Source organism: Nasonia vitripennis, chromosome 1 (genome assembly GCF_009193385.2).
Source record: "Nasonia vitripennis strain AsymCx chromosome 1, Nvit_psr_1.1, whole genome shotgun sequence".
Classification (NCBI taxonomy): domain Eukaryota; kingdom Metazoa; phylum Arthropoda; class Insecta; order Hymenoptera; family Pteromalidae; genus Nasonia; species Nasonia vitripennis.
The window spans coordinates 2,541,798-2,563,048 of record NC_045757.1 but is presented as its reverse complement, the minus strand read 5'-3'; the positions used below and the strand labels follow the sequence as shown (position 1 = coordinate 2,563,048).

The following is a 21,251-nucleotide window of genomic DNA, read 5'->3' as shown; positions in this document are numbered from 1 at the left end:
TCTCCGAGCCAATATCATTAGCGCTAATGAGGAATATCGTTAGCGTAGGAATGCCAGAGCAATAAAGGCTCCGCTTCATTAAAATTGCTCCGAAATTGAGCTATCGCAGCGTCGTTCAAATTTTCAATTCTGTCGCAACGTTTATCCCGCTGATAATAACACAGATTAACTCGAAACGGTCTTATTCAAAAAAAGCCTTTATCCCGTCCTCTTTTAGGTCACAAGGCATATAGGATCAGGCTTATTTCGAGAGAGAAGATGTATTTTTCAGCTCAGGCCGACACATTTTTCCTTTGTTCGAGCGATGAGATGAGCCTGCATTTTTACGGGCCGTCGCCACTCGCCGCGCGCGAATATTGTATATCCATGCATTATCCCGTTGTCCGACTCTGCGAATACGAGATACGAAGAAAAGCTGCTTTCCCGATTTTCCCGACTTTATTTAAACGCACACCGTAATTAAGCTTGATCGCCGGCTCACGCACCGTTTAATCCGACGGCACCTCATTAGTGCATCGAAATTTCATTCGGGTCACAGCAGCCCGAAAACGCATCAGCGTAGTCCTCGAGACGGCAGAGCCGCGCGCGACATCAATCATCCCTTTTCGCCGGGCGTTTGCGCAGCACTCGAGCGATGCACGAACGCGCATTATGTGAAGAGTTCAACCGCGGAACAGTCGCGATTATAGAGCGTAAAGGAGATAGGCTCTTATCCAGCTTTTAGGAAAATCCTCTTCTTCTCCTGTGTACCTCTTTTTTCTCGTTTAAGCTTCGACGAGTGAGTAAACGGGTTGTACTCGTGAAACCATCAGGATTGAAATGAGCATTGTGCCAAGGGCTGTACGTGCGTGCGCTTAGCGATTTGTCGGTATACTTGAAACGTAATGAAGCAGCCAGGGGATCATGCTCTCGCTCGAATCGGGGATACTAGATATATTCTACGGACTATCACTCGAGGCCGAAATCAATTAACATTTGTTGTTTGAGGTTGAACCGTGATCGACGTTTCGAATTATTCGCTTTAAACTCGCTAGTGTGGTTTCCAACTATACATTCTCATCTTTTTAAATAAATAATTCATCAGCCACTAAAAAGGTATGCTCTTTTCATTGAGCATTGACTCAAGCAAGCTCTCGCTCCTCCGCCGCAAGGTGGCGCTGTTTCCGTGACCGCAGTACACATCGTCGTGCACACAGCGAATATACCGAGGAAAGTTTAAAACTCCGGTGCGCGCGAGTTGTTATTCTTCGAGAAATGCAAATGTGCACTAACTGGATGTATAATACCGCGCTGCTTAAAATTCAGAGGGCGAACTCGACGTGTCTCTTTCTCTTGGACTTGGAATTGCGTAAACTGCGGTATAATCGTGTTTTAAGTGCACCTTACGTACTTCCCAGCTGAAATAAAAATAAAAAGAGAATAAAAATCAAAATTGATCTCGTAAACTCTGGCTGCATCAGCCCTGTACGGAAAACTAATGAATCAAATTCAGCCTCGTATAAACCTCCTCGTCCCTCGGCCATCTCCCGACAAGACCCGCAATCAAGCCCTCCAGTCTGGCCATAATCGGCAAATAACCTCTGCAGCCCATATGCATGCATCATCCTTCGCGCGAGTTTGGTCGTGCTCCAGAGACTATATACCAACGATACTGCTTCCTCGTATGCGCATATATTTCACCGAGAGAGAGAGAGAGAGAGAGAGAGAGAGAGAGAGAGAGAGAGAGAGAGAGAGAGAGTTCGGCGAACTAGTTTTGCGGATATTTTTTTCGTCGAGTAACGTGTATAGGGGATGACGCTGTTGTGTGATTTTCCGGGATTAATGGGAGGCGATTGCGCGCAATGCGCTTCGAGTTTTATGGCAGCTAGAGCAGGACGACGACGACGGAAAAATTATGTGCCGCGGCTCTGTACGTATACAGCCTCGTTTGTTTTATCGGGAGATAAATACGTTGAACGTCGGTTGTTTGGCTGGAATTCCGGTGTCCAGGGAATGAGCGATGATGCATTGTTAAAGTCGGGGATCGGATTTGGAATTTTGTATTCGGAGCTGCGTGTGTGACTCTTCTTCTAGAGTGTAGCAACAGTTTTGGACTGGCCTTTCTCCTACCGCTTGGATTACTTCTCGGCTCTCTAGTCTCCGGCTAACGACGATAGGTGGCGCGTGGGCATTTTTCGGTTTCCCTTGTCAACTATCTGCGCGCTGACTGTAGATATAGAGGTTAGCCTCTCATGCCAAAACTGCTTTATTGGATCTGCTGCTGGGGCCGATCATACTATAACTGCAACTGATTCTCAATTTTCCGTTGACTCCTGAACATTGAGTAGTCGCATCTCAAAATATCAATCCACAGAACATGCAGGTTAACTTCAACAACAGCAGCTGCCTATGGGAGTATAACAAGTTTCATGAGCGCAGCATGTCTAGTGTGTCTCTGCAGACGGCTATTAAACGCAGTACAGCTCCGACGAGAGATGCTGAATGCAAGTCGTCGCGTCGGTCATTTATATCGCACAACCTACGAACCCTATGTGTTCCAGTTGAAAACTTTGATGACGCTCTAGGAAAATTTTTTCTTCCTTAATTTCAACACTCGACGGGCTTGTCGAGAAACAAATTCCCCGATTTTTCGCCTAATAAGCTATCTTCACGTGTTGCTGTACACGGCATTACAAGTATTGATCGCGGCAGCGGTGTCTACTCCGTCGTCGTCGCGCGGAATAATTTTGTTTCGAAGCCGATATTGATTCTGCATTAGTTGCAGTCGTATCGAAAAATTTGATATGCGTAAATGATCGCGGCGGTGATAAGCGCGAGCACTGATAGCCCGTACGATGTTATATCCGTGTTTCTTATTCGGACTGTGTACGAACGAGCGAAAAATTGCGGCGAATTTAATCTAGTATATACGTACTCGTGCGCGGAGAGACCTTACAAAAACGTTCCCGGATTTACATAAACCGGAGCTTTGGAGTAGCAACGGAGTTCGCTGGGAAAATAAATGAACCCCTGAGCCGCAGCTGGAAGAAAAACGAAAAGCGCGTCGATCGAGTTTTTCACTGATTTCCCTTGTTTGTCTCCTTGCCATAGCTCCCCTGTTTGTTTTTCACGGGAACGTCTGCTTTTTACCGGCTGAATCGTCCGCGATTGAATAATGCATTCGAGATTGGAAGGCGCCGAGTCGAGAGACTCGTGTATCATTCGTAGAAGAAGAAGTCGTCTGCAGCGCATAATATCGGAAAATTCAATCCGGGCGAGGTTTTATTGCTTGTTCAACTACCGAAAAATTAGATTCGTATTTTCAAAAAAATAAAGTTTCCAGGCAACTGGGTCAGGACCTCGTCGCGAAAACTTGCCGGGAGACGGATAGAGAAGTTGAAATCAATACTCGATGTGACGTAGCTCTCTGCAGACTTTTTTCTCGAGCTATTACTTTTGAAATCATCGAAAACCCATCGAAACTCACGCAAATTGGCCTCACTTCCACCTACTCCGGAAAGTCCGGCCTATCGAGCCTCTTGCTTTCTTTCAATCTACGCGGACGCACAGCCCTCAGCGGCCCTCGTGTCCCGCACATGCGTCGAGGCTGAAATTCCGGCGCCGAGAAAATCGAATCAGGCTGCAATTTCCGTGGCTGCAGGCTCGAGGAGGGGCCCCCGATGCAATTAGGCGCAATCACTGCAGCCGGCCCTTCGAAAAGAAAGCGGCGCTCTTGATTTTACGGGGCGCAGAGAGAGATTTCTTCTATATTGAGTTATAAAAAAACGCGACCGGCTGACGCTCGCTCTCCGATGTTTGTTTTTATGGCTTATTGATTTATCGGATTCGCTGCTGCTGGAAAGGGTGCGCGGCTGCTTTTTTTATTTTTTCAGAAGCGATTATTTTTTTTACGGTTGGTGAGAGTTTGTGATCGAACTCTTTTCGGAATGAATCTCCTCGGGGGCTGGTAACAGTCTGAGAATTCAATCGAGGCTCGAATTGGAGAAGATCGTAAACTTCCTTGAGAATAAGCGACTGCCTTGTACACCTGATTTCTGGCATAAAGCCGTCGCGAAAAGGCAGCCGTTCTCGAAATTGGCTCATGGGATGCCTTCGTAAAAGGGAGAATTCGCCGGGGAGAAACGTTGATCCGCTCGTAAACGCGCGTGCCCGGAGCGAAATATGCCAAAAACGCGCCGTCATCGGGTTTTGATCGATCTGCGTCGAGTCCTGATACACCGGAAATCGGCCCTCGGAATTTCCCGAGCGGCTAAGTGGTGGATCGCGAAATTTTCCGTTCTCGATGATGTGGCTTGTTTCGGCGTCGATGGAAATTCTTCAAGCACACACAATAAAGCCTATATCGAGAAAAGAAAGCTCACGCTTTTCCATCCGCTTATGTCAAAGCAGCCCGAGTTTGGCCAACTTTTTCCACTCCTCGGCGCTGCACTCGAGGTAACAAAAAAGGAAAAGATGACTAAGAATTCGGTGTATACGCCGTGATAAACTCGCGCGAGGAAAAAGCTCTTCAATCTTCGGCCCGCGCGCGACGTCTTCCGGGTAAAAACTCTCCACGCGATATTCCCGGCCGAGTGGTTGGTTTTTTGCCTCAATAGAGCCGCCGCAGTGAGTTTCTTCCAAGCTCGCGCTGGGAATAAATGGCCAATTCGAGTGCGGCCGCGAATGTTCTTCTTCTCGAGAACGATTTCATAAGGCAGCTATTGAAGTTGCGTAAAGGGGCGCTAATATCCGTCGTTTATTTTTCTAGATTGAAACTCCGGGCTCGGAGGACGTGCGCGTGGGCGGAAATTCAAAAGCAAACACGAGGCTTTGAGATTCAATCGAATTTCGAATTTCCCATGGTCAAACATTGGACGGGTATCGCGGGTCGTTCTTATACCGCTCCGCGTCGTTTGCCACACGCTAGAAGCGTATCCGTCACGAGAGTTGCTGCTAATCGCATCAGTTTGATTAGCCTGTGAATGCAATCGGGCGCATCCGGAGATTGGCCCTTGACGCGCGTGTGTGTGCATCGGATTGGTTCTGCGCGAGAGTATTTTTACAGGAATAATGTAGCTCGATTTTCAAAAAAAGCGCGGGAAAAGTATCAACGTCTAACGTCATTCAGGCACCGCAAGCGACATTCGAATATCTCTCGGAGAAAAGAGAGTATCTCACCTAAAAGCCGTAAATTTTCAAAGGTAAATCCGGCTTCTCGCATATACGTATAGCTTTTTTCTATCCTCGTATCGACTCGCGCGAGAGGGCCACGTGCGCTCACTTTCGACGAAAAACAATATGAGATAAAACTGGGTCTCGAGACTTATATTCTGCTACTCCTTTCCCCAGACGACGTGGATTTATATACGTTATGTGCACATAGATACGATGTATCGAGAAGTCGATAGCTATAAGTCGTAATTGCGGAAATATTTTTTCGAAAAAAAGAAGAAGACCTTACGCGGTCGTTGTGTCGGTATTACGTCAGAAGCTGCAGCTGACGTCAGTGGCAGAAGAAGCGCCGGATTTCAAACTTGCAGAAGATCTTCGACCCCACTGCAAACGACACTGATTTCGTTATTTTGATTCATACGATCGACGCTTGTAACGGCCGATTTTATGGGGGCGCGGGTTATGCGATACCCGGAGCTGCGTATCGTCCGTGAAACTGTTGTCAATTATTATTATTATTTTGTTTTTTCGCATTTGCCTGTACCGGTTGTAAAGCTTTTTGCGCGTGTTATCGTCCGTGCTGAAGTTTATAACCCGAATATACATCTGAATTTTTATATCCATTACAACTCGTGTAAGGGAGAGTCCGTTGTTTCAAAATTTATGGAGAATATGAAAAAAAAAATGTAAAGCATTTCAATAGTGGGTCAGTTCGTCACGCAATCATCTCGGAAAAATCCTTCATCAGCAATGAAACCGTCGCCCTAAACTGGACCTGCCCTTCTCATCAACTCGTAAATCCGCGTGGAAAAGTTCAAAAAGGCGACATTCATGAGTCGGAAAAGAGCGACCGCAAATGCGCGCGCCGCCGACGCGGATCACGTGACCGACGTAAATCGTCTGCTAGCGTCATTCTACATCGGTTCGCATGGCGACCGGGGCTCGTTTGCCGCTCGTTATGCAGATGAAGTGTTTTCCACGCGCGCTCGCGGCCCCTTTATACTGCTACTGGCTCTGACGTCTCACTCTCGCTGACCCGCCTTTATTTTTTTTGCACAACTTCTCACTCTCGCTCCTGCGGTGGAGCAAAAAGCCAAGGTTAGGTTGGGCTCTTACATCGCGAGTTTTTCGTTCGAATGTTCGAGCGATGGAATGTCAAGCTTACGAATTCCTGAAGGCTCTGCTAGCAAATATGACAAGATCAAAATTTGATTAATACAAGCTTCACTGTGCACAAACGGCAAAGCGCATTAGGCTGATTCCACGTGTGCAGAAATAATTAAGCGAAATATGCCAGTCGGCAATTTAGATCAAAGCCGCGCGCGACAGCCGAGATAAACGAATTAAGGAACGACCTAAACATCAAAGTTGTAGCGAACTACGAGATGTAATCCGCTCGCGTGCACCTGAATTCAATTTGACTCCCGTGTCACAGCGCTAGAGAGAGAGAGAGAGAGAGAGAGAGAGATAGAGAGAGAGAGAGAGAGAGAGAGAGAGAGAGAGAGAGAGAGAGACGTCGTCGCGGAATCAAGGCTCGAACGATTCTGGACAATAATTAATGCGCCAACCGTGTTATCTGCCTAAAATTATTGTGATTGAAGGGCTTTAAAGTTAATCCAGTTATTACGGATGTTGAAGGATAGTTTATAGCGCTGGTTCATTAGAACGGCTGCAAAACGAATTGCCATATTCCAGGAAACTCGTTGACGGCCTAAGTTTATAAATCCTCGTAAGGTCCTTTTACTGGCGAAGACTCTTTTGGATGCTGTTGGTCGTGGATCACCTAATTTGGCTCTATATTGGAGGCTATCAAGTCAGCACTTTAGTTTTATATGATTAATACACGGGGTGCTTCGATGAAACTCGAGATGACTCATCGGTTCGCCTCAAGTTTTAGCTTAACAACTTTGAGATAACGTAAGCTCTCGGAAGCTCTGACACTCGACTTCTTAGTTGAAAATCTCAGCTCACGAGAACGACTTGCTTCATCATATGTCCAAAAACAAATCCAACTAAAACCAACGGAATAAATACTCCGAAGAATCCACTCAACCGTGTATATAACGGAAGAAACACTACCTCGCAAAGCGTGGCTGCTCATAATTAGCCCCCTTTTTGTCAGCTGCAGCGTCGCGCGTCGTTATCCTCCTCCAATTCTACAGGAGCACTCGAGATTTTTTCTCACCACTTGTGTTTTCCTTTTTCGTCTTGGGCGAGGATGAAGAGCAGCAGCAGCGAAGGAACGTCTTTCAATTATTCGGCCTTGCGCGTCCCGGCAAAATTGATCGTTCAGGCGCTGCAATTTCACGGGATTCTCTTCGGCAAGTTGGGGAAAATTGAACGGGAAATTGTATGAAAGTATGTCGTTGTCGATCCTTTTCTTTTTAAGTTTCTCGCCCATTACAGAGAGAAGGTTTCGACAAAGACATATTTTTTTAACAATAATTCAATTCTTTTGAACGTACAGAAAATAACTGATGATAGTTTCGAAATAAACAGAAATCGAATACACCGCTCGCATAAGCCGATCAAAAAAAAAAAAAGATTCGAAAAATCCATTTCCATGAATAAATAAAAACAGCCGATGTATAAGCCTCATCCGCAAGATCAAACGAAACAGAAAGGAGGTCGCGCATTTGAATTCAATAAGGGCGAAATTGCGCTCTCCTCTTCCTCGCTCATACAGCTACAGCAGCACACATGACGTATATACCTGTTGCAGCGCAAAAACGAACTAACACAGAGAGAGAGAGAGAGAGAGAGAGAGAGAGAGAGAGAGACGGGGAGAATGTATATCGCTTTAACAAACTTAGCACGTCATATCCTCCCATAGAAGCGCGCACGGCTATATAGGTGCTTTTCGCAAATGAATGGAAACTAACCTATATAGACACACACGTACACATATAACGTCTAGAGAGAGGCATCTCCGGGCGCGCTCAATAAGAGCAGCCAACGTGTAAGCGGCTGCTGTACAATAACAAAGCTCCCCCACTTCATCCTCTCTCGCTCGAGTCCTTTATTCAATGTGACCTAGCGAGAGAGTTACGTCTAGGCGAAAAATTGAGCGGTATTCCGGTGTTCCTATTACTGCCGTTGGCTGCACTGCAGTTATGTAACTCGCTGTAAATAGCTTCGGGGATTTCCGCCGAGTCCTGGAATTTCCTTCCTCCTGGGATTCGACTCTGGTATGGCCTTCTTCGTTTGATGCCGAATTTCCAGCGGTACTCTGTGCCTTTTTCCGCTTCTGCTCACCTTATACCCTTAGTATTTCTGCCGATATTTCCACCTCTTATACCACTGAATATTTCCATTATTACTATCGCCATATTAATTCATATTCGTTTCCATTGGCTCTTTGTGGAAGAGAGAGAGCTTTCACGCGATTTCCGAAAATTTCCATTCCGGTCTCACAAAGAAGACCTACTCTGAAATTTCATCAAACGTGCAGATATATTCCACGCGAGGCCTCGATCAATTCACGAGTAGATTCGCGAGCATAATTCTGGGATTCCCCGGCCTGAGTCGAGGGCGATAGTCGCGCTGCAACGGATAAGCCCGTCATCGGTGTAGGATAGATATGGATGAGGCGTCTATTCATCGCGCGAGCACCGGCTGCGACATTCTGCCGGAATTAAAGCTCGGTACAGAGATGTGTGCCATAATTGGATTCTTGTTCTTTCGTCTGAATTCGCCTGAGAGTTTGCGCGTTTTTAAACAAGCAGCTGGTTCGAAAATCGAGGAAAACAGACACGTTTATACGAGGATGGGTTATGTCAAAGAGAGTCAAGAGCTCTTGGAGTGTACTCGTGGAACACCTAGAATTTCCGAAGCGTTTGACGTGAAAGGAGTTTTGCGAAAGCTTTATTTGCTTTGCACTTGGAGATAGAACGTGTACTAAGGTTTCTCACTCACGTAACCGAAAGCTTTTGACTTGACTAAGGTTTTTCCTCTGTCTCTCTGTTACAGCTGGAGCCGCTAACGACGAAAATGGCCAAAGGTCCAGCTCTGCACACAATCGTCACTCTCTTACGAAGGGTAAGTTGGCAAGATCAATAGAGCTGGCCGGTGTGCTGGAAAATGGTAGAAAGAAGTTAATTAACTCGTTCTGGAGATAAGCAGATTTCAAAAGACGAAAAACGTTGATTCGAATCTCCCGAAAAGCTCTTCTACCATTTTGCCTACTTATTAAGATGCATGGTTTGTTATACAAAAAGGATTGCGCATGATGATTCTAACGAATTTTGCTTGAACATGAGGGATATTTAGAATTTCACCGAAATAGTATATTTTCTATAGTAATATTGCAAGTATCTATATCCTTTAGAAAAATTGATCAAAAACTATGAAAAAAACCCTTAGCAACACTTCCACCCTTAGCGCTTATCGCTACTCAGAAATCCAAGGAAAAAAAGCATTTCCACGTCGACTCGGACATAAAACCGTAAGACCTCCTGAAGTGTTCATCCCTTATACGTCGAGAAACAATAATCGTCCCGCCTACTTTCTCTCTTGGGCGACGCGTCGTAAAAGCTTCGCGGCAACAAAGGTTAAGATGGAACGTGTCGTGGCATTCGGTTCACGTAGTTCTTTATCGCGTTTTTTTTCTTAGCCGCTTTCCGGAATACAAATCCACGAAAGCAGATCTGATTTTCCGGTCGGTTGAGAGACGTCCAGCTATCTTTAATTTTAAAGAAGAAAATTTGCTCACCCTTTCCGTACAGCGATACCTCGCGAAAACTATTTCCACGTCACGAATTCACGCCTCGAGCAATTGGAGAAACTCTAAGCTCGCCCAAGTAAATAATCGCGATCGATAAATCGGACCCCTCCATTTTCCTTATCTCCAGCTCGTTTCGAGCTTCTATACAAGGCTCGCCCCCTTTGCGGACGGAGAAAGAGCTTGCAATAGGTTTCGTTTTCGTTTTCGAGTACAGTCCTCCGGATGTGTACGGGAGAAAGAAGCCGATTCCGGAGGACGATAACGACGGATGTCGGCGTTTGATATCGGACGGTTCTTATTATTCTTTTGCCGCTTCGTCTTCTTCTTCTTCTTCGTTGCTTTTGTGCGAGGCTGACGAGAAGTGGAGTTTCTTTGGGCGAGATCGAGCGACTGCGAGGATAATTGTTGGAATGAGGACTCGTGGTTGTCACGTTTGATGTCTTTTACTTAGTTAAATGCGCGGCTCGAAGCTTTTTCTAAAAGCCGCTTATTCATGATTTAAATGGATTTCTGTAAGTTAAGCCGAAGCTTTTAAAGCTCCTTAAAGGAATCATTCTAATTACACTTTGAAAGAGCAACGTCTACCACGGACATATCCGAGTGGCGGAAGCTTTATTAGTTTGGATTTTCACACTTGGAAGTAAACTGGTGAGGATTTCGTTTCAACTTCCTTGCGTTTGAAATGTTGACGCCCGCTGGTAAAGTCATAAAAAGTATTTTCTCGTTTCAAGTTAAGCGAAATTCCGTCTTGATACACACGCTCGATCTTTATAGAACGCAATCACACATTTCGAAAGTTTACACGTGTTTACTAAATTTTTTATTATCCTCGGTTGTTTTCACTTTTCAATATAAAGTTTCGCAAATGCAAAGCTACGGCGCATAGAAAGTTTTAGGAATTCAAAACTTCGCAGTACGCTCGGACTTCGAACTTTTAACAATTTACAGTGACTTCTTCGGCAGTTGTTCGAAGCAATAAATTTTAACAATTCCATTGTAAAAGTAGAACTGGACGATAATTCCAATGCGAACTTTTTAAAGTCCAAAACAGAATACGTAGCGCGATGTAATCTAGTCGGCAGTAGCTTGACGTCAATTTACTGCAATATCCCTTGATCCGAGCGTCGAAATTTGACGGAAACCTTTGTAACGCGCTTTAATATCCCGGATTAATCTCTCAGTCGGTGATTCATTGTATACCAAAAATGTTCGACGGGCTTTCGCTATACAGTCAATCATCCGACGCCTACGAAGTATTTTACCCGCGTGTACAGGTGAATTTTTCGAAAACGAGATTAATAACATTCGAAGAACGAAAATTTCAACGTTGTTAACGCCAACGAACTTCCCATTATTTTTTATCTCCGAACTTCCGCGGCATAACCCAACCCCCTTAATTAAAAAGGAAAACTTGTGAAAAACTGCACATTAACGCAGTTTTACGAACAAAACGGCGTAAATTCGCGAGGCTAACGGGTCTTGATTAAGAAAATACGTTGCCATAGTTTCCACCCTCTTCCTCTACTTTTCGCCGCATTCCCGGCCGCGAGAGTTTACGCGACGACGACGCCTATAAATTACGCAGCTTACCTTCAGACTCGTCCGGGGGCGCAAATTGTAACGCGGAAGAAATGCCCGGCGAAGCTTACCAGCCGCCAGAGAGATAACATCGTCATTAGGACTAAACGTCGCTTTGATTAAAGGGCGCCGGAGAATTATACCGGCCGAGAAGCTTTTTTAAAGGATTACCGCGAATTTACCTGCGGACGAGTGTCTGCTATTGCGATGTAGTTTATTCTATTCTGCTGATCCTTGTTTAGGTAGTTGTATTTTTGTTCTGTCGTAGAGTTTTGCTTGTGTTTTTTTAAGGATAGAATTTACTCGGTAGCGTGAATTAACGGGCTGGAATTTTATCGTTGAAATATTTACAATATTACATAATTTTTAAAATATTCAATATAAGTTAAAAATTAATGCTAATTATTCCAATTTACCGAAAAAGCGATCTCGTCGAATAGCATCGAAAAGCAGGGGGGAAAAAAGCACGAAGCGACCGGTAATTGTTCGGCGAACGTGGACAATTCACAAAGTTCGAGGAAATTAAAGGGACGAGGAGGCGTAAAAAAAAACGAAAAAAGAATCCGCAAAAAGCGAAATTCCCGTTAAGTCGCCGACAATTAGCGTGACGCGTCCCCCGCAGCGGTGATACGCGCCCGGATTGAAATGGTGGGAAAAGTAAGCTAAAAAACGTTGAAGAGAGGAAAAAGCGCGAGCTAAAAATGGAGAGACGCTTTTGTCCCCGTCGTCGTCGCGATAAGAAAGTAATTAATCAGCTTGATGATATTATGCTCGTTTGGTTGTTGTAATAACGAAGTAGAACTATGCAATACGACCTAATTCTCGAGGATCGTGTTTCTTTTTTCAACTAATCGACAGGGGTCTAGACACCAGCGCTTTTTTTATTCATTCGCGCGCACAAAGCGCCGTGTTTACCTTCGCGTTGATTATCGGGCTAATTGGGTGTTATTTTTGTCGGTCTGCAACTTCCAACATTTACGAACTTTCAACTTGCACGAGTTATACGACAGTTCCAAATAACAGATTCTCGAAATCGCAGCGCGTAACTATTCATGGGAAAAGTCTGTAACACGAGCTGACGATATTTCGAAAATCGGGTTTTCAGACCGACGCCGGTTCATTTCAGACACCGCATTTGTCCCCTTGTCATTCGCAGAGAGTTCGACAACTTTCCATTCGAGAAATACAACATACTATTATGAAGCCGAAACTGTAGAGAAAACCGAGCTCCCACTTTTTCACTTCGAAACGCGGAATTTCAATCCCAAACTCCATTCGCTACGCATCGCGCAAATGAGGTTGCGTGTCGTCGACCTCACGCGAACGTCGACGCGTCTATATAATAGACTATCGCTGTCAGCTTCCAGCTGACGGCGGTGGACGTTTCATATCCGTTCTGCACTTCCGATCGATGTATCAATTCTCCGTGCCCGAACGCGTTTTACGTAAACGAATCAGTGGAGCTGATACACTCCTTCCGAATCTTCGAATCTCATATCAATCCATATGATCAAAAACGTGGTACTCGACATTTTCTTCAAAACAAAAAAAAAAAAAAATTCACGTGAAAAGGCAGAGAGATCAAAGCGAGCCTCGCGAGCTAATCAGTCGCCTCCCTTTCACGCATTCCCTCTGTCCCGGATATACGTTCAGCTATTCTCCTTGAATTCTCAATACTAACGAGCTGCGTCGAGTCATCAACTGCAGGATACGGCATTCGAGATATACCCGCTGCTATTAATAGACATCGAAAGCTGGAGGATGCACTGAATGGAGTCAAAGACTCCCTTTCAGCGCAGTGTAATGCGATTCGGATTTTTTGGCCCGTGAGATATTTGACAGGATTTTTGTTTAAGTTTGAATTAGATTAACAGCTTTTTTGTGTGTTTTTCGATACGCTGCTGCTTTCGATTGATCAAAGATTCATTTTGACGATATACTTTTATTCCTTCAGAACAAACGATGCATTGGTTTGCCCAAATTGGTTCTGACGAAGATGCAGGTAAAGATAACAATCATGTGAATGATTCCGAGATTTTTGTGGTTTTGCTCTTTTTTCATTTATAATAACGTTTGAGTTTGAAGTACTAAACCCTTTTTATACAGCTTTTGGCAGACAATTAGATTAAACATCGAATTTTTTTGACATAATAAAGTTTGCTGTGCTGTTTGTTCGATCATTTTAACGAAAATATTTACACTCTCAACTGCGATTGTTTTGTAATTCGATTTTCTTATATTTTATTACTCTTAATGGCTATGTTTTATCGAGCTTTCGAAAAAGCGAATTGAAAAGCGTCGATCGAAGCTGGAGTTGATGAAACATACAGGAAAGCTGTAGCACGGCGTCCGATTACACGCGGACTTGTACCACTTAATTTAGTGCCGTCGCCATTGCATGATTCATCAGTCGTTGCGACATCGTCGATTGTTTTCTAGTTTTCAAATTTACAGCTATACTTTAAAAACGCATGTCGCATGTCTCGTTATAATACTTAGTAACAATCTCGAACCGATCTTGCATCCCAAAAATTACCCCATATCCGCACACTCTTTGCTCGTAAAAATCCGGCTATCCTGCAAATAATGGCGGTCAAATTTTTCCGAGCAATGAAACACTCGTGTATGTATTCCAATACTCCTGCAGCGAATGCGAAGACGCATATTCTAACATTCGAATGCTCGTGTGTGTGGCTGGAATAATCGATCCCCTCGTAATTTTCGCGCATGTTTTCCTCCTCTATCTGCCTGTATAACACACGAGAATGTTCGAATTGCTTCGGTGCACGAGCCACAAATCACTCGACATATAGATAGATAGATAGAGAGAGATGTACCTATTGTGTGAAATCTTTAGCCGATGAGGTTGGATTCACGATGTTGAGATGAGAACGATCGGAATTTCTGCAAAATATGATTTGTTGTTCGGCAGATTTGAGGCGTCGCAGTAGTCAGTTCGATGAAGACTCCCTCGATGGCGATCATCCATACGAACACCAAGGTGAACACAATACATTCATTTACCATTTTTTTTTCATTTATTTTCTTGATATACCATTTTCTTTTATGCATAAGCCATTGATACATTTTAGGCACACGATAAAGTTACGTTTTCCGGGCGTAAAATTCAAAAACCATGATTATTCTTATTTCACTTAACAGTAATATATTTCAAAAGTAGCTCACTCGCTGTGTATTATAACGCAAACACGTATTCAAACATTCCGCCCTCTCGCGCGCGAACGAGCCAGCCCATCTCCATAAAAACAAAGAGCGGGCCAAGTGTGTCCTCGTAAAAAAAGAAGCCCTTTCCACTAGAGCAGCCCCGAAATCGCGAAACGACGACAATATACCGACGAAAAATAAAGAGAGGGTGAGAGAGAAAGGTAGACGTATAACTGAAGAGCCTCGTGACTCGTGTTGCAGGTCGAGAGTCGACGGGCGGCGGGGCGAGCGCAAAGGACCTGGACAGGGCGAAGCTGGTGCGCGACAGGCAGAACGAGGAGCGCCAGCGCAAGCTCGAGGAGCTGCGCCAACAGGCCCTCGCGGCCCAGAAATTCCGAGAGCAGCGCGAGGAGGAGAGGCGCAAGCGCATCGAGGAGCTCAGGACCAAGGACTACGACAGGTGAGCTGCTGTTTTTTTTTTTCAAAAAGCAAATTCAAGTTTCCGACACTATACAATATACTCGAAAGTTCGGAATAACAGAAACGGGAATGTTATGCTGTCATGCGCGTGTACAACGCGGTGTTTCCATTGTGCTGGGAAAAGTTACGGTTCGCGAGAATAACGCGATTTTTCGAATCGAAAGTTAATTAATTCACTCGGACTCGGAGGAGAGATAATTCCGGTCGGCCGAAGTCGAGTAATAAGAGCAGCCGAACAATTAAATTCGCTTAGGTATATTATATGAGCGAATTAAGTTCGCCGTGTCCGTTACAGCGTAGGGGAATGTAGGTTGCACACACACGAGTCTCTGAATTATCTTCTCGGGTCAGGCGGCATTAGTATATCGCGAAGTTTCCATCTATCGATTCTCCGCGCGCGAAACTTTTCATTTCCACACCTTTTGGTCCAGGATCGAATTTGCTCGCGCGGCGAGAAAGCCCCCCGTAACTTTTGTTTATTGCGAGCTTTTTAGTCGGTCGCCGCCGCCGCGAATTAATGGCTTCGGAAGAGAGGAGATTAAAAAAGTTTTGTTGCGGACTTTCGTCCTCTCTTCTTCGCTCTGCTCTGCAGTTTTTATGCCGTAGCGTGTATCGAGTGTACATTATGCCTTAGACTGATTCTCGTATGCGCGATTTATCGACTCGTAAAAATCTGAGAAGCCCTACGCAAAGTAATAACGCTCGCGCCTGAAAGGTTTCGCGTATCATGTCTAAAACTCTTCTCGTTGTATTATACGCGCTGTCGTGCTATAAAAATATTGATTGGATTTATACGAAAATGTTCATTGTGTTTCGCGTAACAATCGCGTTACCGAGAAGCACGATATAATAGTCTCGTGTATTGAATTTCGCGTAACAACAAAAATGAAACAATAACAATTCTAAAATTTTCAGACGAAGCCAGGTAGAGGAGCGCAAGCGGCTGATATGGGAGGCGGAGCGAGAGAGGCGCGAGGCTATCCTCCGGAAGAACCAGGAACGCGAGGCCCGGATCGAAGCGAAGCGAAAGAACGAGCGCTCGCACATCGTCTTCGCGTTCGGCAGCTCGACGCCCCGTATGCTCGAGCCCGCGGACACCGGCGGCGCGACTTTCTGGGGCACCCGACGAGCCACCTCCACGACCAACGTCATGATGTTCTCCGCGGCCCAGCCTCTGACCAGGCGCTCCTCCGAACGCGAACTCGACGGCAGCAAGAAACGCGCCACGTCCGCTGGCGGCCTCGACAGGAAACCCGGAGAAGGTCAGCCATTTCGATGTTTCTTCCCTTGTACCTCTACTCCTGAGGCCTATATACGTTTACATATGTGTTCTCTATACTCTGTTTCACTAAATCGTAAGTGTTACCTACTCGCGGTGTATATGTGTATACGAAGGACGTTCTCCAGCGGGACAACGGAGTGAGTATCGTTTTCTTTCCGGCGGAGCCGCGGGTAACTCGTTACATATATAGGATTTATACTCTTATGTATAGACATTGTAGATATTATGTTGATGTGCTCGTCGAAGGAACGATTCGGCTGTGTGTGATGAACGAGACTGTATCGTTCCCTCGAGGAGTCGAAAGAAAGTTTGTGTTATTAACGAGAGATATCAGCGTTGTTATGCGACTGACTGGTGGTGCTGTCGATTCTCTATGACTAATGTGAGTAACAATGGTATATAACATAGTATACGCATTGCAGCGAGCAAGGCGGCGCAGTTGCCAAACTTTTTCTCATGCATACATGTACATGTGTGTCATTGACCTTATGATTTTTATACGTATTATATATACCTTTTTTTGTTCTTGCTGTTACATTGAATTTTGAACGTTGATACACCCGAGCCTAGTACGGTTTTTTGAATGTCGAATGTATACTTTAAATCTTTTGAATTCGGTTATACATTTCTATTTTGAATCAGCATACGAGGTGACGTTCAACAGCGCAATTATGTCTTCCTGTTTTTTATTTTTGATGTATACTGCAGTTCGAGGCATGGTTACATTAACTCATACATGCCAGCTCTACTTCTCTCACATCCACAGAAGGAATGTCTTCGAGTCAAGAAATCATCGTTATTCTCTTTTATTTTGCTCCCGTGTACAACAGTTACATCCACAATTTCGTTCAGTAGCTCTACTATACTAATTATTTCTTTTGGCTGTGTATTAGAATCTCTCGAGGTCAAGCATAATTACACGTACTAAGCGTCCACCGCGGCAGATCAAATTAAAAAAGAGTGGAAGAACTAACTCGATGAAATTAGACTTCCTTACCGTAAATTCACCTCGAGAGATTTAGGGCTAAAACAGCGGCAAGCAGCACGCGTGTGCAGCAGCAGCGAAAAGAGCGATTACTTCGCTTGGCACACAGCGTCTTTTATTCTTTTTTCGCTCCACGTGTATACTCGGAGCACTCGATCGCAATTTTTTTTTCTTTCTCTCTCTGCTGCACGTTACTTTTCACCACCGCCAGCTACATCACCCACCATTCACCTCTTCTCTTTCTCTCTCTCTCTCTCTCTCTCTCTCTCTCTACTTTCTCTCCTCGCAATCTCTATAGCGATGGTCGATGGGTTTTCTCCCTCCCCCTTTATTTACGTTTACAGACTCGTCGGTGCTTCGTTCTTCGGGCTGCGCGGGCTCTTTATTTCTCTCTTTGCCTTATCCCTCTTGTCGTGTACACTCTTTTGGGAAATACATTTGCAAGGGGTGAGTCTGTTTTTGATGAGATTTTTTTAAGGGAGAACTGACTGCACTCTGTAGATGTGTTTCTGTACATACTCGTGACCACTAACGTACTCGGTGATGTGTGATAATACATAGGTAGGTTTGGAAGAGGTACATCCACTATGTCGTTTAACTTCTTTCACTACTCTCATGGTAATTGGCATATAAAGGATACATTTTACTAATCTATGTATATAATTCATTGTTTACTTTTCACAGAATAACTTTTCACCGAATCAAAAATATTTCTTTTGACTAACCCATGATGAATGTAAAGATTCTAATTTTTAATTATGAAAAGAAATTTTTTGATTCGAGCACGGTACCAGGGTGAAATTAGTATATTTATAACTAAAACTACATTGTGGTACTTTTGTTCAAACGTTTCACCATGGTACAAGTCTTTTGACAGGGGTTTTAGTTTCGGTTTTTTAATTTGCACATATCTCAATGGTCTAAATTTTGCTCCATTTGATTTCTCGCTTTGAAACCATCAAGCATAAACCCCTTTCGAAGGACGAGACACCAAAGATGTATACAGACTTGTAATAACTCACAGCATTCCGCTATACCAGCATAAAAGAAAAAAACACAAAAAAGCAAAGACGAGGGAAGAGTTCTGACATCGAGGCGTGTCGGCCGATTTGTTTTTACAGATATGAGAATGTCCTCGTCCATGTACGAGGTGTTCAATTGGAATTGCACTCCTGATCCCCCCTTAACTCCTGCGAAAAACAAGAGAGCCAGCCTCTCACTGCCCCCCACGACCGACATCTTCTCCATTGACGATATGTCAATGATCGATCGTCCGATGATACAGCGGGGGGCTAGCGGTGAGTCTCTCTCCTTCTCACACACACACCTACACACGAACACACGTATCAGAAGTCGACAAAAACATTGTATATCGTAAATACAGCTCTGTTTCTCTCTCTCTCTCTCTCTCTCTCTCTCTCTCTCTCTCTCTTTCTTTCACCTTACGTTACGACACGGGAATACATATCTCTTAACGTTTGTCTCTTTCTCTTTCTGTCTGTCTGGATCTTTGTCTACTTTCTACGTATGGTTAGTCGATGCCGATGCACCGTCTCTGCTGTTATTTCCAACTGATGTGGAATGCATAAATTGATGTGCATAGATGGGTAAAGGAGATGGTGCTTCGGTATTTTACGATTCTACCGTTCTGTATCTGTCTTATTCTATCGGAATGACCTGTCAATACGAATCTCTCTTTCTTTCTTCGCATATTTTTCACACTAGCACCTTTCACTTCATTCTACTATTTCGTGTGTGCTCTATTTTTATTCGCGTGATTCTTGTCAGAGGAAATAAAGATTTTGTGAATAAAAAAAAAATTCTGTCAAGGATCACTCAAGTTGATCAGCATGTGCTTCTGTCATTCATTTTCATTTGCCACTGCGGATTCGTCAATTCATGAAACGTAGGAATTGTTCTTCGTTATCAGTGTTGGTCGCTGAATACGTCGGTGGCTTTTGTTTAGCACTTTTATTTTATCTCTTTGTGCATCACTGGTTTCCTTTTTGTTTCGCTTCTTTGTGTATACGTATTACGTTCGTTAGATATCCAGAGCGATTTTTCTTTGATCGGGGCTATTTCTAGTCTTGCTGCGTACACTATTTTCGCAGTGAATTATTCTTTGTACGATTTTTATTTTGCATCAACATACTTCGACTCACGCTTATTTTATTTTATTCTTGGAGAGAACAGCTTTTCATGATAAGTCGCATATCTTCTCGAAAGCTAGTTTTATTAATTTTACGTAATTATAAATGAAGAGCTTCTCTCCGTTGCTTGTTTCGGCGAATATCATGTACATGTAATTTCGATCAAAGCTATAAGCACGTAAAAACTACTAAAAGTCGAAAATTCATGAAAATAATGTAAAATTACGATATTATGTTCATAATACGATATTGTGTTCTCCGTTTATTTGCGTTTCATCGGCTGAAAACTCATTCGCGCTTCACATTTCAGCAAATATTCACGCTGGGAATTACATGTAAATGGTAGCAAAACGTCGTTTTATTTTGTTTCGTAATCACGTGGTGCCTGTGTGTGTGTGTATTTTTATTACTTTTTCTTTTTAAAAAAGTTTGATAAATGGCTTGAAAAAGCTTGAGTGTATATCCCGCACTGTTTTTAGAGCATGCATGAGACCCCCCAGTGTTGTTGTGTCAAGAACGGGAATGATAAATTACAGTGGCTCTTCTAGAAATTCTCGAACGTAACTTATGATTTTTATTGATGAAACTACACAAAATAACTTCTTTTTTTCAAATTCAACGCGTTCAAATACAAAGAGCCATACGCATGACGTGACGCGTGAACTGTGTTGGTAGGACCACTCAGTGTATCAAAAGAAAGAGTTCTGATCTATAAGAGTCAATAGAGCATATCGCGGTTGATCCGAGCCAGCAAGCAGGGACTCGTAGAAAAACCAAGTTGTGCGATCTGAGCGAGCCTGAGTGACCAAAACGATGTGCGGTTGTTGCGTTCGCAGGTGACGATAACGACGGTACGACGCTAGGCACCCCGGGCTCGGTAGCCGCCGGCTGCGTGACGCGTTACGCAAACCGGCGTCGGACCGACCTGATGCCGACGATCCCCTCGCCGAGAGAGAGCAGCAACGGACCTATCGCCTCGGGTCGTTTATCCAGCGCCAAGTCGTTCACGCGCAGCCCAGGTAGGACATACTCGATGTCGAGGCTGGACCAGCTGGCCCAGCCCCGCAGGCGCACGCCATCCGCAGCCGCAGCGCCCTCTGCAGCCGAGAGCCTCGCAGCTTCGAGCATGAGCCGCAGCATGTCGCACCTAGCTCACGCGGCCTCCGCCGCCAAGGGGACTCCCCAGCAGGCTGGCCAACTTAAGCGCGGCGACAACTCGCGCAGTATGGGCAACCTGCCGGGTAGCTCGGCCATTGGCGGCGGTGGCGGCGGCCTGGCCCATCACCTGATGCTGCCTCGGCCCACGCGGGCCGAGCGGCTCAGGCGCAAGGCTAGGGAGCATCAGAATTACAATCAGGCAACCAATGCCGCCAGCCAACACCTCCAGGCTAACGGCTCTCAGCAGACAGGTAAGATAGGACGTCACTGTGCCTCATCCCTCAACTCGATTCGCAACGCGCACTCACCAACGCAGGAATCTCTTGTCTTTGAGCTTATTTGTCCAGTATCGCATTGCTTTTCCTACCTTTCTCGCTTTTCGCTCAATCCTCGTTTTGTTCTATACTCATTCGCTCTGCGCAACGTTGCGAGCGTAAAATCGGCAAGGTAGGAATCGCCATTGGTGTACTAACTTTGTACATTTTTACATTATACGTTCCAGTCTGAGCTACGAATGCGTTGAAGAGTGAACGGAAAACTGTTGGTCTTAGATTCTAGAGACAACCAGCACTTGTACAT

The 21,251-nt window shown here is 44.7% G+C and overlaps 1 protein-coding gene across 22 annotated transcripts in view; it reads left to right on the top strand.

The window, feature by feature from the left end:
• The window catches only part of LOC100679661 (ensconsin), a 62,162-nt gene that overhangs the window by 28,154 nt on the left and 12,757 nt on the right, over positions 1-21,251 (top strand). For 8 of the 22 annotated variants that reach the window (XM_032602263.1, XM_032602266.1, XM_032602265.1 and 5 more), the window contains 7 exons: positions 9,121-9,189; positions 13,407-13,454; positions 14,385-14,453; positions 14,879-15,077; positions 16,013-16,359; positions 18,486-18,662; positions 20,351-20,923. In XM_032602263.1, coding sequence (XP_032458154.1) covers positions 9,121-9,189; positions 13,407-13,454; positions 14,385-14,453; positions 14,879-15,077; positions 16,013-16,359; positions 18,486-18,662; positions 20,351-20,923 — 1,482 coding nt within the window. The remainder of the gene's footprint in view (positions 1-9,120; positions 9,190-13,406; positions 13,455-14,384; positions 14,454-14,878; positions 15,078-16,012; positions 16,360-18,485; positions 18,663-20,350; positions 20,924-21,251) is intronic. The other 14 variants (XM_032602274.1, XM_032602273.1, XM_032602272.1 and 11 more) reach the window with 9 other exon arrangements.